A 17,956-nucleotide genomic window follows, 5' to 3' on the forward strand; every position below is an offset into this window, starting at 1 on the left:
TCATGTCAGAGAACTTACACCCACTCAGGAGACCATCAGTGACCCTTAACAGATGGCAGCTCCCTGCAACTGTATTTGTCATGAAAGCTTAACTACACAATAAAAAATGAACTGTGATGACATAAGAAAATGACATCTTGTCACTTTCCTTCAATGACAGGCAGGCAGCTAGGCCTGCTACAGACTAACACAAATTAAGTCAAAATGTTGAAAAGTTCTTAGGAATTCTAAAAGAATAAAAATTAATCTGACAATTTCCAGTTACTTTCATAAACTATATCACATGAGACATGGTGTGCCTGAAGCTGCTAATAAAGAGAAAGGGAGAACCTGATGACTTTTTTTTTAAATAAGGCAGAAAAAGGCATTAACTCTTCTTCCCAATTCTGTTTTCAGCCTCCATTTTCCCTGAGACTCACCAGTGCTTTGGTTTTCCAACACTTTGTGCATAGTGCTGTAAGCTCCGACTGGAATGTTGAGATTCGTCAGTGTACTTCCTCCTGTGTGACCAGCTAAATCTCCTAAAGTCTTTCCTTTTATCATCTCATGGGGTATGCTAGGATGGACAGTGGGATAGTTTTTGCTTCCAGCAATATTCTTCTGAAGACCTTCTAAACTGCGATGTCCAGCATTCTGTGGAGGGAGGGAGGACTTACGTTGTACAGGCTCAACATGGCAGTCAGCATGGTAAATACTATGTACAGACTCTGCATTACTAGAAGTACTTGCAGGGGGAGCATGAATGTTTGGCATAGGGGAAGGCAGCATAAGTTTATTGGTACCATTATGCAAAGAAGTAGTTTCTACATCGCTGATTTCAGGGCTGGCACGAGGAGCCCTTAGGCTTCCATTACCAAGGTGATAATGATGGTGATGATGATGATGGTGGTGGATCAAGTGGTGCACCGATGCACGTTTCCTTCGCAGATGCCTCTGTGGTGGCCTTTCAGTCCTATTATTTGATAAAGTTCCTGGTGTTAACCCAACTTTGGTGGCCACTGCATCATAGACTTGTGTCAGCTGCCTTGTGGCCCGTCGAGCTACATGGACCAGGTATTTCAACAACTCATCATAGCAGCTACCAGGTTCAGAGAAACTGGCCAGCGTGCTGGCATTGGACAAAAAACGTATCCGTTGCTCTTTCATGAGTTGGCTCTCACGCTGTTTGGTCTCAGAGAACTGTGTTGCTATGACAACTAAACACAAGTTAATCATGAAGAAGGAACCCACCTGCAGAAAGAAAGAAAGAAAGAAATCTTTAGCCGAATGAAGTGCTTTGTGCTGTTAGACTGAAAAAAAAAGCAATACAGGAGACCTGAACATCAACTCTAAGGCTGGAAAAAATACATGCTTAGTTATACAGCATTCTTATCAGCAGGCCTCAAGGGTGAACCAAAAATAATCTCTACATTTCATCATAAACCTAGCTGACTGCAGTTCTGATGAAAGCAGCACTCTAAATGGTCTGAATCACTGACAACTTAGGAACCTAAGGTTTAAGCAAGCAGCTGTAGCATGGCAACATAAGAAGTTAACTACATAACTACAATAAAAAAATAAACAGCCGTACCATGGCAACATCATCAGCTAACAGTGAAATGGCAATTAAAAGAGATAAACGTACTATAACTAATTTAATTTAACAACACAGATTCCTAATGCCCCTTCCTGCCCATTCAACTGAATGCAGCAATTACATTTGGATTTCAAGTTACTAATATACTTCTAATGTGCTTTTCTAAAACATGCATGTGACATTAAAACAGCATTAAACAACTGTAATTCATGCTGAAAAGAGTTTTTTTCTACATTTTTTTTACAGGGAAAATCTATCTAGACACAGTTGCTTGTGTTCTGGTTTGGCCAGGGAGGAGGGGGCAGGTATGAACCGTTGTGTCATGAACAAGTTTGTTTCATTAATGGATTAATTTGTGTTCTTTTTTATTTATTATTTTTATTCATATTTTCACTAACATGTAACTTAAAATGCATACTAAAGCACTAGGTATAAAAGTATAAACTAAAAAATGTCTGCCAACTGGCATGTTAGAGCAGCTAGCTATAAAAATGAAGATTGTGACAATTCTCGAGTAAGTGAGACATAGTTTCTAATAACTCATTATTTTAACCATGAAACATTCTAGAAGAATTGGAAGCTGCCACCATACACTTTCATACATTTAAGTAATTAAAATATAACCTTCCTTCTAGAATTTAGAGGTCATAACTCTAGGTGCTAACTGTTGTTTAAAGCTCAACAAAGTCAGAGTGGGATTCTAGACTGATTTTTCTTTAATATGAAACAACTATCTTAAAGGTTCTTTGATAAGCAAAACACTTCAGATTGTGTTGTGTCTGAACTGTAGTATTAATTACTGCCCCACCTGATATAAAAGAGATACTATTGTTAGGAGGCAGTCTTTAAAAGAAGAAAACCAGAGTACAGTCCCCCCCCCTGAGAGTGTCTTCTAACATGATCTTTTCTGACTGCAAAATCATGCATTTGATGAGAGGGTTAGGCTGGGGGGGGGGGGGGGGTACCTGGATGAAGCAAAGAAGCGATCCAAGGTTTGTGCACTTGTGCTGGTTTGGACAACAGCCAGAAAGGAAGAAAGTGAAAGACAAAATCTTGCATTTGGTATAAGCTGGTGGGTTAAATGGCTATTTTAGCACAGAAGATGGAGAGGAAATGCTGATATGATTTGAAAAGGTGCACAAGCTCTCTCTGCATGGAATTCTCTAGGACAGATGAGATGTATGACTAATCATACAAACCTTCTCTGTTGTTACTGGATCCCTCCCACCCTCGCCATGATATGTCCATCAGAAGACCACTTCTTTCTGCATATCCTACAAAAACTGAAGACATGTACAGTTCCTTATCTCTGCATCACAGTTCAAAATGCATCGTAGGGAAGATTTGAATATTCAAAAGAATGTCTGCAGATTTTGAGTATGATTGTGAGTAAGATACTGGAAGGAAGAGAACCATAGTATATGGGAGACAAAATTCCTTAGGCAAATAGCTCAGATTGATAAGAGGACAGATGAGGGGGAGGTGGATAAATTGTGGGGGATACAGGGACCTGGTGCAATCCAGAAAACATGGAAAATAGCTGGAGGTATCATTTAAATGACTGGAATTGTTAAAAGAAAAAATCAGGTGGCTGAGGACAATACTACAAACATAGGATATGAAAATTCTGGACAAAGCATATCAAGAGAAACAGTGACAAAAGTGCAGTTTCTATTTCCTTGCTGGCAATGAGTCACAGTATGGCAGCTTTTCTTTTTTTCTTCCTGGTTGTGTGATGATGGACTTTAATATACTTAAAGTGCTTTTTTGGGATTGGAGTGAGGTTTGCATAAAAACACACACAATTTTTTTAGAGGACATAATGAGCTATTGTTTTGGCAGGCTTGTCTCATCTGGTTGAATCTGTTTAAACTTGCAGAAATGTATTGGAAGCAAACACAGAAGACGACGACTGGACTCAAGGTCACAGAAATGTAGGGACTGAGGAGGAATAAGAGGGGTTGTGTCATAGTGGTCAATACTAAGGCCGCATATGTCAACAAGTTCTATGCAGATGTGGTGAGAGCAGAAATCAGGCTAAACCTACTGAAAATACAAATATAAGTGCAGTGGTGAACAACGGGAGAGAAAGTTTTTTATGAAAAGAGTTAGGAAGGGTTGGAGACTGAACAAAGACTGTAAACAGTGGAACTGTGCAACAACCAAAAAAGATGAATATAAGGACATGGGAGTTATAGTCATGCCAAGAAAGAATTTTCTGGAGCAATGCAAAAGGACATTGATAAAAGTCATCAAAATTCTGTCCCAGTGCAAAACAGTGAGTTGACTACACTTCTGCCACCATATAGGGCAGTGGTAAGACCACATTTTCAATACTCTTTATGTTTCTGAGGCCCTTAAAACTCAGTCTCATTGAGCAGGTCAGAAGAAGCTCAAAAGTAAGTACTAGGCAATCAATTTACACACCATAAGCATAATTTCTCACTTGGAAGACTTATACATTTGTGCAGTCACAGAGACCTGGTTCAAGGCGGTTGAAAGCACCCCAACCATATCAGGCTACACCTCCTTCGACACGTTCAGACCACAAACTGAAGGTGTGAAAATGAAAGGAAAGTGTATTGATATTCATTAAAGATAAATACACATCCAGATTTGTTAAACAGTATGATTCCCTGGAGATACTTCAGGTACAATTAACTGTTGGTAGGACACCTGTTCAAGTCATTCCCAGCTACAGGAGCCCCTCCATGAATCAGAACACCCACTCTGCCTATTTGTATATATTTCAGTCTATCAAGATACATCCAAACGCTCTGATTTTGGGTGACTTTAACTACCCATCCATTGACTGGGTAAATTACTCATGCTATAACTCACTAGCCTAAAGGTTCCTTGACTTGATTAACTCCAATGCTCTGGTCTAGCTGTTTGACACCCCACAAGGACTGCCAACATCATAGATGTGATGCTTACCAATATGGGGGACCATTGAAGCACCCACACTGTGAGGTCTTCCCTAGTGAGATCTTGACCATAAATCAGTCTTACTTGAAGTAACTATCACACCTGTCCCACCCATCAGCAACTAATCTAACAAACTACTCCAAAGCAGATTAGAACCTCTTATGGGATGGTATACATAGCCTTACTGTACCTCCCCCTTCAGATGGAATTGGAAACTATGGCAAGTTCTACACCAATGCTTTATACAAACACCTGTATAACTGCATTGACTTGGCCCTACCTGATAGGTCCAAAACAAGCTCCTCAAGGAAGAGCAAACCTGCCTGGTGGAAACCTGCCATTAACAGGTTTTACAATAAGACAAAGATATTGCTGTCAAAGAGTAAGCGGGAGTGAACCATAAACTGTAAAAACTCCCTCCTTAGTTTAAACAAGCAAATAAGACTTCTTGTGAAGTCTCCACAACCAACTATGAATCCAAATTAGCTTCCTCAATTAAGGACTATCATAATGCATTCTTTAGTTTTATCCATAACCTAAAAGGAAAGGCACAGATTTGTGCCGAACTGATAGTTAATGACACCACATATACTGAGCCTGTGGACATAGCTAACCTGTTAACTGACAGGTTCTGTGAAAACTTCACTCCTCTGGCCCCACCACATGTTCCCCATGACATCCATTCCAGCTGTGGTCTACCTTGTATCTCTAAAGAGCAGGTCATAAATGCCTTCTCTAATGCCAAAAACACAACATCTATTGACCCTGATAATATTCCAGGTTGCATCCTCCATGGGCTCAAACAGGAATTAGCATCACCACTGCGTACTCTTTTCAATCATAGTTTAAGCTCTGGCTTTATCCCAGCTGAATGGAAAATGTCCGCCATTATCCCCTTGCACAAAGGTGGTGCTTCCACTGACCCCGGGAACTACAGACCTATTAGCCTGACTAGCCTCATCTGCAAGGCCATGGAGTGAATCATCATGGATCTTATCAGCAAAGATATAAGTAATCTCTAAACACTTGACCTCCAGCCAAGTTCTCCTGCTGAACTGATAGTTCAGAGTTGCTAAGTGTCACAGGCTCGTCTAGCCAAGCCGCGACATTTGGAGTCCCTATAAGCCCCGAGGTATTCAGTGTCTCAACGATATTAGTAGTTTTATTCCTGATGTTGTTAAAGTCACTGTTACCATCAACTGACAGACATCACAAATTAGAGATAACAGAAGTAGAGGGGATAGCGTCAACGCTGCTAGAATTACTAAAGTTAACTCTCGGTTGGTTTATAGAGTTAACATTAGTCCCATTTAATTCATTGTTAGTTGTTTGTCTTCCCATTACATCCAGCCTGGCAGATAGATCCCCAGTTTGTTGAAAAAGCATACTAATTAGTATAGTTACATTTCCAGGCTCGTTATTTTGGGTCCCTGTCAGCTGGATACTATCACTGTTGTCAGCAGCCATTCGAACGTTGAACAAGACCAAACCACGCCACGAAATGCACACAAACCAAGAAACCAAAACACAGCTGCAGGAACCACCACAGATAGTATCCTTTCCTTTTCATTCACAAGGTCAGTTCAGTGAACAAACACAAGCCACCACGTTGTTCAAATATTCCAATCCGTTTAATAAAAATCAAATGAATCCAACCAAGATGAAGCGCTTGCACATGTATAAAAACTATCAGAACTTTGAAAGAGTTTATGAACATTTGTACAGTATTAATCATAAAAAGATGGACAATGCACTTTCAAGGCACATAGCTAAACATCCAGAGCACATATTTAAGTTTCGAGCTATAGACCAGATTTATTCGGACGGAAGAGGAGGACCTGAGTGCCTCCTTTTAGAGAGATTAGAACTGCTGTGGCAACTTTGTACAGATGCCTGCCATTATCCAGGAATTAATTAAATTAATTCCATACTGCGCATTTTAAAATTAAAAAACTTAAATAAGTGTGTTTAATACAAGCACATTTTGAAGTACATGAAACAGGGATACTTTAAAATTAACATATAGTATGAAGGATTTATGTATGCAGTTTTTATACATGTATTTAATAGTTTATTTATATTTACACATCATATTGCATTTTATGTAGTTCAGACATAATTCTTTTTCATTTAGTGTTATTTTAGAAACTCCTTAACAAATAGGTAATTTTAATCGACCTAGTGTATTGGCTGAAATGTAGCACATGATTTAATAGGAGGGTAATTTAAGTGGGATAGCGGGAACAGCTAATTATCTGAGGAAGTCTTTGTACTTTGTAAAGACGAAAAGCGCGTCATCTTGGTTGGATTCATTTGATTTTTATTAAACGGACTGGAATATTTGAACAATGTGGTGACTTGTGTTTGTTCACTGAACTGACCTTGTGAATGTAAAGGAAAGGATACTATCTGTAGTGGTTCTTGCAGCTGTGTTTTGCTTTTTTGGTTTGTGTGCATTTCGTGGCATGGATCTATTCCTTGCATGTAAGGCGATCTTTGACCCTGCTTTACTGGAAATGCTGCATATTCACAAGTCAAATGGTACAGGGGTTACTCACTCTAAAGACCTTAACCTGGTATGCAACATTAATAGAACCTGCTGGAGGGACAGCATTGGAATGAACTCCCACTATATGCCAAACAGAGCACCTCATTGTCCCTCTTCAAATGCAATCTGGACGATTGGATGGGTAACCGTAAATTCACCCTGGGGTTCTACCTGTGTCCCTCTTGGACAGAGGCAATTGGTGATGATCATGAAAATAAGGATAGAACTTGGCTAGGCTTGTAAGGGCCCTAGGGCCATTAGCCTAGTAACTTCCTTTGATCCTATAACAAACCTAGTCAATAAATCATATTTCCTTCAAGCCTTAAGGAGGACAACACAAGACTGGGGGGAGAATTTCAGGCTGGCCATCTAATTATCTAGGTTTATTTTTGAAGGTTGTAAAGTTGCTATTGTGCTTGCCATTTAATGGAACTTTGTTTCAGAAGTGGGGGTTATATTGGGATAGGAATACATCACACCAAACTGTCTTTTTTTAATTGTTAACTTAGGCCCTTTAACTGGACATTTGAGGATCCATTTGTTTTATGAAAGAATAGGTAATCAAACATAATCTGTTCTTTTAGGCTCAAATGGCTAGACTATAATAACCACAGAGTAGTTTATAATAGACTAAGCACAGGGAGAGGACTGCCAGTCTGTCCAGATTTCTGTGGGTCTTGAGACCATTGATCTTTTTAGTTAGGAAACTCTGAAACCTCCTTCTTTGGATATAGAAGAGATGCCTTGGAAAATTAGTTAAGCTAGGCAGAAGAATTTCTGAACTGCCAAAGAGGTAGAATGATCAAAAAATAAGGAATTATAAAATGCGTGTGCCTTGATTCCTTAGGACAGTGTCTGATCAGGGTAGTGTGGCACCTACATTGCATGGTATGAAAATAATTTGTTTGCCAAAATGAACTACACTACACTACATGTCTTCACATGTACTATGTGGCACCTATATGGTATGATATGGAAATATTTTTCTTGACAATATGAACTGCACTGCATGTTTTCACATTTACTATGCAACAGTTGTCTAAGTAACAATTGTAAACATAGTGTGACCCATGTTGGAGCAATTGTGAATAAGTGGAGGAACAAATAACAACTCCTAATTTATTTACCATCATCCACATACTTTGAGAAATGCAGACCAGGAGTGTTAGCTTGAAAGTCTAAGAAACAAATGTCAAATAAAACAGGATCCAACGGTGGGTCCCATGGTACACCACTGATAACTTTTTCCTTTAGAAGTACCATTTGCAACTTTAGCTCATTACATCCGAGTGACGCCTCCAGGTGCATCTGCAGTTAACTCCTACAGTTGCCTCTTGCTTTTTCAAATTTGCATCAATAATTCCAAAACTATGATAAGTATATGTTTCTAAAAGATTTCATCTTAAAGCTTACGTAATGGCAAACCCAACTGCATTAATATGTGACCTCTGTCTAGTGCAGGTAAATAGATAATAACTGTTGTTTTTATTATATTAGTTTATATTAATATAATTTTCACTTCTTTCTAAATATCTCAACAACCGAGTAACACAGACAGAACCCCTTAGCCTTATATGAAAGCTCTCAGCTAGATGAATAAAATGCAGCTGACAATATCTGTGTAACATGAGTAGTTGCTGAGATATTGTAATTTGTTTACAAACTATTACAAGCGTAATAGTTTCTATGTTTACTGTGACTTATACATTTCAGTTTAAGTCTTAGAACCTAAAGAATGCTACAGCTATAAAAATAGTTTGTGCTGGAGAGTTTGCAATTTATACTTTTTTTATAACCCCTAAGATTCCAGAGATAAGAACATTTGTTTGAAATGCAAGGATATAATTTGATTCTTGCCAAAAGGCTTAGGCTCCACCCATTGGAAGTTACAGTGCAGACTTCCTGAGCACCATTGGAGTGAATGAGCAAACTACATGGGTTCTGTCACATAAGTGGTTAACTATCCACTATATAGTATATTGATTTATATTCAGATTTACAAGACTGTCAGTAATATCTGCAGGCCAGGTGCAGATATGATATATGTACTGCATAACTACTATCCACTACTTTAGTTGGTTGTGTCTGTCGGCTTTTCCCGGTTAGGGGTTGCCACAGCGGAACTCCGGTCCGCTAATGATTGGTAGTTGATTTTTACGTGCCAAGTTACCAGCCCTAATGCACAACCTTCAATGAAGGTATGCCCATTCACGCATGTCTTCATGCAGAAAATGCACGCTCTAGCTGAGTAACTTAAAAAATAAAATAAATAAATAACATGGTTAAGAATGCAGGGCCTGCCTTTGAAAAGTCATATCGATGAAAATTTCTTAATCTTGGACCTTCAGCTCCAGATTAATGTAGTCAGGGCTAGTATGTTCTACAGCTTCAGATATGAGACTAGTGAAACTAATTTGTCTGCAGTTAACAGGGTACCTAGTTAGCCCACCCTTTAGTAATGGCTTTACAATGGTTAATTCCTCAGTTTCTGGAATGTAACCAAAGGAGAGACTTAAACAGTTTTAGCTTGCATACTAAAAATAAATATTTAGTACATTATGGATGTGATATTTGAGCCACAAGTAGTATGATTAATAGTCTGTACAAAGGAGGTGGGTATACTGACCACTGGAGATGTAGGTCAGCCTGATTTTCGATGGATAACTGAAGTCTCCAAATAAAAAGGTATTAAGAGAGATCATGCTCCCATGAGGGGACACAGAGCTAACTATGAAATGTTACTAACCTTGGTTATGGGGATTTAAACATCTGAGCTTTACAATATGAGAGCCAGATGAATCCATTGTGAGGGATACAGGGATAATCAAACCAATGCAGAGATTAAGGAATGAGAGTACCTAAAGATACTCATGAAAAGAAGGGAGAAGAAATGCATGAATCTGATGCATGACTACTATATAATGAGTGGAAAGAAGGTGCAGAAAGGAGAGGACCTAGGTGACAACTTGGTGAGAAATACTTATTATATTTGGTTGTCTGTAAACTAAGCAAATGCACTTTGGACAAGTGCTTCTTTTCAGAGGTGTATTGAAACAACTGTCTATTTACATGAATTGCTCAAAGTAATGTAGTCAACAAATGGAGCCTAACAGAATCAAACCAATGATTACATGATGAAACGCATTAACAACTCATGCACTTAGTCCTCTAAACTAAACTGCCCAACATTTCATGGTAAATACAAAGAAATACTACATTACAGAAAAAGTGAAACAGAACTGGAATATGATACTAGAATAAAAGAAAAGGAAAGAAAAATTCTACAGGAATAAATGAAGAAACTGATGGATTCTGTTGAACAAGACCCTACTTTGAGCATCTTTCCATATCTGCAAATTTAAATTGGGAGGGGACTGTTGTTTCAGAATGAGCTATGGTAAGCTAGACTGAAAACTGGCAAATTAAGACACATTAGTTAGAGGCAGTCATAAAACAAGAAGAAAGATGCAATATTATTTTGTATATAGCATGGGTGTTTCAGTAGAAAGGTATATTGAAGAAAACAGGAGCGTATTAACAGAAACACAAGAGCTCAGAAGTTTAGTGTTAAGTGCATGGTGGACAAGAAAAGAGAAAACTGTTGTGTCAATGTGATAAGGAAGGACATTGTGCAATAATTAGCAAGTGCTGAAATTTGAATCTGAACACCGCATTCGAACAGTAGTCCCCTTTAAACTGAACTGATGAGAATGTGAATAAAGTGATGCTGGCAAAAATGGAGAAGGGGCAAAATCTGTTAGAAATCAATAGATAATACAGGAGGTAATGAAAGGGGATACATATTTTCTAATATTTAGAAGGTGATTGTTGTCTAATCTCAGGAATATAAAGGGACTCATTTTAGCGAGTCTTGACATTTCAAATTGTTAATGGAACATAGCAGTAAAAGGTACTACATTGGCTTGGGACTTAGTGCTATACCTGTCTTCACTGACTACAGAAATGGCAGAAGTTAATAAGGCAATACATATCCAAGACAGAACAGACAAATCTCTTGAGGACAAACAGCTGAGAAGGAAGGGCTAACAGAAATGTTGATCTTAAGGACATAAAGAAAAACAAAATTATTCTGTTGGCAGTAAGGAATGAAAATAATTCATGAGTTCTGTGAAGAATAACAAAGCCTGACACTGGAGCAATATTAGATGATCTCTTAAAAGAATGAAATTGTAATCGTTGGAGGCTTTAATCTTCCAGTCATTAACTTGAGATTTTAACATCAAACAATATAACAGTCACTGTAGTGGAAGTTGGGCTCAAGCAGAAAGCAGACAAGACCTTCACTAAAGGTTCAAAACATATTTGTCCACACTGTAGGGGAGGTAGTGATAGAGCATTCTCTGAAAAACAATATGGTTCACATTCCTTGAAGCTAATGTGAAGAATAGAACAAGCACATGATCTACAATTTTAAGTAGGTAGACTTTTATATAGGAAAATGACTGGTAAGATGAGTGAAAGTTGGGTGAGAGACTGATATAATGGTTAAGGTGTTTGCCTTACAGACACAAGGTGCAGGGTTTGATTCTTACATGGGGGTAATTAACTATGCTTAAAATAGCACACAAAGGCAGCTAGCCTAGTACTAGTCTATGAACCTAAGATGTAATATGAATGAATGGTAATACTCCATAATTCTGAAGGAGTAACTTAAGGGCACCATATAAGGAGTGGATAGGATTGGATCAATTGCATACAGTGATACAACTCTGACAATAACACAGATGACATGGGTTCAGTTAGCAGTGAAGAGATCAGAGCAGTTATCCAGAAAGGATGAGAATGAGAGCTCAATGCCTCCTCAGACATTCTTGAGGAGTGACATGTCATCAGGTCTGCTATAGCATTGACCCAAACAATGAAGCAGGAACACAGAATGCAGCAGAGAGGCTAGCCAGGGAGGATGAGAGTAAGAGATCAATGCCTGCTCAGACATTATTTTTTTTTAATATTTTTATTATAGTTTAAAAACAAATAATTTGTAACCATTTAACTTAAATAGAAATAAATAAAAAAATATTAAAGAAAAACAGCAAAAACAACTAGTGCCTACTGAACAAGAAAAATTCTGAAACATTTCAGTAGATTATTATATAAATAGCATTAGTTATTTATTTAGCAGTTCTTTAAATTTCATTCACATGTTGTAAGAAGAAGTGATTCTGATAGATCTTCTTTTGATGGTGATACATTCTAGCTGACAAACTCTGGTTGTAATGTTTGATAATTCCTTAGAAGTGAGAGTAGTTTAATTTTTCCAATTCTTGGTTATAACTTTCCTTGGAATTGAGAGGATGGTCCATAAAAGTGGGTATTTTAATCTTTTTGACACAATCAGGTATTGCAGTATTAAATAGAATTAGTTGTTTGGTTGAAGTAAATTTATCACAAAATAAAACCTGTAAAAATATTAATGTTATCCCAAAATGGCTTCAGTAAGACACAATCATGATCATATGTTGCCAGTCTGCTTTAACCTCTAACTTACATGTCCAACAAACTACCCTTTTTGTTGTACATTTATTTAATTCTGTGTGGTGTAAAGAAAGATCTATGCATGACCTTCCATGAAAAAAAAATCTCCATTTTAGGGAAGAGGCTGTTTGTTTTAATGATGATAAAATTGTTTTTTTTTTCTTCTTTATTTGGAAAATTATCATTAATAAGTTTAAAATAGTCCCAATTATATTCTACTGCATAAAAAAGTTAAAATTTCAATTAATTTAGGAACAGAATTTCTTAATATTGGTTGCATTCATTTAGTTTTATATTCATCAAAGTGTCTACAGTTAATATTCACCCACATAGCCTTGCCTAAATTGTATTAATTTATTATATAATCAACAGAATATGTTTTTCATTAATCATTAACTGAAACACATATATCAAGTTCTTCTCTATAAATACAAACATTATTGATAACTTTAAAGTGGAAATATTATTCCTAGTATAAGCTACCAGAAAGATGAGAAAAATACATGCTTTATATATCAAATATCTGTAAATAAAATTTGTCAAGGCAGTCATTTTAATAGAAATGTAAGAAGCATTGATTGGTTATTACTAACAGAAAAATCTCTAATATGGTGGTTTAAAGCTATTCTAGGCTTGTTGGGAAACCAAAGAAATCTCAGGATTAAAGAATTAAACTTTTTTGTAAAATTTTTTAGAAGAAATAAAGATAGTGATTGTACAACATAAAACAGTTTTGGTAAAATAATAATTTTAATTGTGGAAAGTCTCTCTTTGATAGTAAAAAACTTGTGCCATTTATTTACAATATTCTTTATCAAGGTTAGACTATTATTATAATTAAAGTTTATTATATTAGTAATATTATCAGTTATGATTATCCTAAGTATTTCAGTTTTTTTCTTTTACTATGTATTTAGTATATTTTTTATCTGTATCATAAATATTGGAATGTATAGGTAAAATGTTTGTTTTATTATCATTAAAAGCAAGTCTAGATTTTTTCTGAAAGATTTCCATTGCATCAACAACAGCTAAATGTGAGGTATTACTTTTATTCAATGTCAAAAGAATATAATTAGCAAACAACTGAATTTAAGAAAACAAATGATCACTTATTAATATACCATTAATGTCTAGATTTGTTCTTATAAAGTTAGCAAATGGTTCCATAATTAGAGTAAAGAGTAGAGGTGACAGGGGACATACTTATTTGGTTCCTTTGGAAATCTTAATTGACTCTGGGGTATATGTCCCTATTTTAACATAGGTATAACAATTTTTATAAAGGAGATTAATAAGATGTATAAAATTACTTGAAAAATTACATTCCTCTAGGATTAATAAGAGATATTTCCAATTAACAGAATCAAAGGCACTATCAATGTCTAAGCTTCTTAATGTTGAATTGTCTTATGTTCTATTTGCATAATCAATTATTGTTAATATTGTTTTAATATTATCATAAGAATTTCTGTTTTTCCATACCTCAGTTATCATTGCTTCTTAGGCTTTTGTGATACCCAAATAACATTTACAATTCATAAATTGCAACCTATCACAACACTAAAAGAACATTTAAATAATCTTCTTCTTCTCTCAGATTTTCCTGGTTAGAGGTCACCACAGCAGATCACCTGTCCGCTCATGAGTGGCAATGGAGTTTTACAGTGTCAAGTTGCCAGCCCGGCGCCCAACCTTCCACGGAAGGCACACACATGATGCACTCATGTCTAGATGTCTAGAACCAATTTAGAGTATCCAATCCACTTACAGTGTGTCTTTGGGATGTGGGAGGAAACCAGAGCACCTGGAGGAAACCCACATGACCACAGGGAGGACATGCAGACTCCGCACAGAAGGCACCCCCAGCCGAGGATCGAACTGGAAGACCCCTTGCTGTGAGGTGGCAACATTAACTGCTGGACCACCACGGCCACTCAAAACAACATTTAAATAATAAAGAACATAAATAGTGCAACCAATACCCAATTTGCAATCTTAGGTATAAAATGCCTTCCCAACAAGAGAAGAAATTCAAGACATTTAAATAGTTACAACTAACACTAAGAAACCTTATGAAATATCAAAGTTATCCATGCTTTGGAAATAGCAAGTTAACTTTATTATTTAACTTAACATACTCATGTTTCACTAGAAAAGAGCTTTTCCCTTTTTATTTTTTTCTCTCTTCCCTTTATTTAAATATACGTGTTACCCTTTATACTGCTACATAATTCATGAGATCTGCCCTTTCTTTCAGATTAGCATGTAAAAGCTGTCAGCAATCAGAACAGCTAGCTATTTGTAACTTAGTTTGCGATCTGAGCATGAAACTTAACAAAATTCAAGTAAATAGTCATTGAGAAAAACAAGTGACTGGAGTTCAAAACATGGAGCTCTCACAAACCATTGCACGTGGCTTTTCAAAAATAAAACAGCCAAGCCTTTTTCCCTCTCCACTTCTCTCTCCCAACCCCCAATAATCACAAACACAAAATCAAAAAGGAATGATCATCCCATCACATCCCCAGCAGCTACAACACTACTATTTGCAAATTGCAATGCAATATCCGATAGTTAGATAATAAGGAACACATTTAATCAGATGAAATGTACTTTAAATCAAATGACAAAAGAAAACTGCACCCTTTGTACATGCTACCATGAAGCTTTAGACTCAGGCACCAAATGCAGTCTTCAGACTGACAACAGGCAAATGTGAAAAATAAGAACAGATGAGCAATCCAACAATTCATACAAGAGAGAAACCATGTTGGCAAGTGCAAAAGTAGATACATCAACCAATTTTCCATAAATAAAAAGCAAACTATTAATTATATATCCTGAGCAATCTAAAGTAGCCATTTAATCTAATTTCAAGTTATTTATTAATTAATGGCAAATGGACAGAAAATACACAAAGAGAGAAGCAAAGGAGACTTGAGTGAGTAGCAGGGGTGTGGGGGGTGCAGGGGGGCTTGGCCCCCTGCAAACATGTTGTGTACTGTGTGTTGGAGACTGTCACCATTTGTGAAGGTGTGGTGCATGTTTAAATTGTGTTGAATTCGAATATTCACCACTTCTGTGTTCACCATTTGGGTTGTTCGCTTATGGTCATTTTAATTTCTATGGTTCATAGAAATGACAGTTTTCATGTAGTGCGATTGGGAAAATGATAGTAAACCTATATATATTTATTTATATATATATGTGTGTGTGTGTGTGTGTGTGTGTGTGTGTGTGTGTGTGTGTGTGTGTGTGTGTGTGTGTGTGTGTGTGTGTGTGTGTGTGTGTGTGTGTGTGTGTGTGTGTGTGTGTGTGTGTGTGTATAAATATATAAATATATATATATATATATATATATATATATGTGTGTGTGTGTGTGTGTGTGTGTGTGTGTGTATAGATGATGCTACAAGATTGTAAAATAATTAAATAATAGAACATAGTTTAATGTTGAAAAGAAAAAAATATACAAAAAAGGTTATGTTACCTTAAAATAAAGAACATCCAAGTCTCCTTAGTTCTTGCAAGACTGTTACATGAAAATGAGAATTCTTTTGTCAAATTCATAAAAAAACTATTATATTTGCATAATGAAAATAACTGGTGTAAGAAATTTGTCAATTAAGCCATTTGTCATTTAATTTCTTTTTCTTTTCATTTAATTTCTGTCCATTTCTTTCTGCTTATTTTTTCAAGGAGATGTTGTTCAAATCCATATCTTCTATTTGCTCCAGAATATTATTAGTTTTCTAGAATGATATGGCAGTGCCCAAGTCTTCATAGAATTTGCTTTCATCGGGAAGAAAAATCTTTAGTCTGGCAAGTGATCTTTAATCTGTTTTTTCTTAAGTTCTTTATTAAAGTTAAAACTATTTTCTTTTAGAAATGACAGCTGCAGAATAGTCTTTATCAAAACAAATTATTCCATCATCTATTTTGAGAGGAGACTTAGACTAAGCAGTCTTAAGAACTAATTATTTATCTTGAGGAGAAAAAAAATCTTATTATGGTAGATCTTGGAGAAGAGTTCTTCTTTGAAGAAGATGTAGCCAAGGATCTATGTGCTCTCTCAGTACCATATGACAATGCTTCAGGTAAGTCTAAAATATTGGGAAGCCAGGATGTCAAGACTTTTACCATATTATTTCCTTCTATTTTTTCAGATAAACTGAAGATACAACTGTTTCTATGAGACCTGTTTTCTAGATCATCAACTTTATTTGTTAGAAGAGTATTTTGTTTCAATAAAAATTTAATGTTATTTTTATCTTCATTTAATCTCCCTTCCATGTCATTTAAAGAGTCCTCAGTACCAGATATTTGAGTTTTCTGCTGCTGACAAGCCTCATGGTCCATTTGTTTAGAACATTTTTCTTTAAAGTAGTCAAGTTGAATGTCCATTTTATCCATTTTTAGAGACAGCTCCTGAATGCTAGTTAGGACAGACTGAAGCTCCTTTTTGAAAAAAAAAAGAGTCCTGAGGATTTGCTTTTGTGTGACTCATTTCAGAACCGAGTATGATGATAATTTTCTAGATAAAGATTTGACAGGAAAATATTGAGACATCAAAAAATTATTTGATACAATCCTTAAGAGCACCTTACAGTATCTATATCCACTTAGTAAAATCAGTTAGGATAGTTTAAAAGTATAATTAACTGTCAGGAATATATAAAGTAGCACAGCAGGAAAATTCTGCTGATACCCTGTCAGCATCCTGGTCATGACTTCTGCTCAGACATTCTTGAGGATTGACAGGTCATCAGGTCTGCTGCAGTGTTGACCTAAACAATGAAGTAGGAACAGAGAATGCAGCAGGGAAGCTGTAGAAGTAGGTCTGGTTCTGCTAAGTTAAAAATGCCACTGAGAATGAAATGCTTAAGAGTCTGTTGGGCAAGCAAGCATGCATATAAGCCACCAGGGAATTTAGGTCATCATGCAAAAGAAATGTTATGACCACCGAGATGACCATTTCCATGCTTAAATCATGCCCCAAGGAGAACAGTCAGGCTGGTAAGCATTAGGAAGAGGGTTGGCTGGTGGCAGAGATAGTAAAAGGAATATAAAATAAATAAGTCTTGAAAATGAGGAGTAAGTCCTTCATTAGTAGAATGAGGCATGCATACAAAACAGTCATACAATAAATATCTGAGACACTGCAACCATCCATTAGTAGTTTTCAGTTTTTTTTAATGTCAATCAAAAGTACCAATATCTGACATTTCTTAATTCCTTGAGTGCTGATATAATAATGTGTCTGTATCCAGAATCCGGAGGTGTGGGAAGAGATATAAAGTTGACTAACATCCTTTACCCAAGTGTTTAAAATGTATTTGATGTGAACAATGGTGACATTAAAAACAGAATTATTTGTTAATGTACCTGTAGCTGCAGAACTCAGA

The 17,956-nt window shown here is 36.4% G+C and overlaps 1 protein-coding gene across 3 annotated transcripts in view; it reads right to left on the reverse strand.

Annotated features, from left to right (window-relative positions):
* LOC122817286 (voltage-dependent T-type calcium channel subunit alpha-1G-like) overlaps nucleotides 1–17,956 on the reverse strand; it is a 1,023,270-nt gene that overhangs the window by 970,921 nt on the left and 34,393 nt on the right. For all 3 annotated transcript variants that reach the window (XM_044090511.1, XM_044090510.1, XM_044090512.1), the window contains exon 2: nucleotides 420–1,230. In XM_044090511.1, coding sequence (XP_043946446.1) covers nucleotides 420–1,230 — 811 coding nt within the window. The remainder of the gene's footprint in view (nucleotides 1–419; nucleotides 1,231–17,956) is intronic.

This window comes from Protopterus annectens, chromosome 12.part0 (genome assembly GCF_019279795.1).
Source record: "Protopterus annectens isolate FY-2018-M chromosome 12.part0, PAN1.0, whole genome shotgun sequence".
Lineage (NCBI taxonomy): Eukaryota > Metazoa > Chordata > Ceratodontiformes > Protopteridae > Protopterus > Protopterus annectens.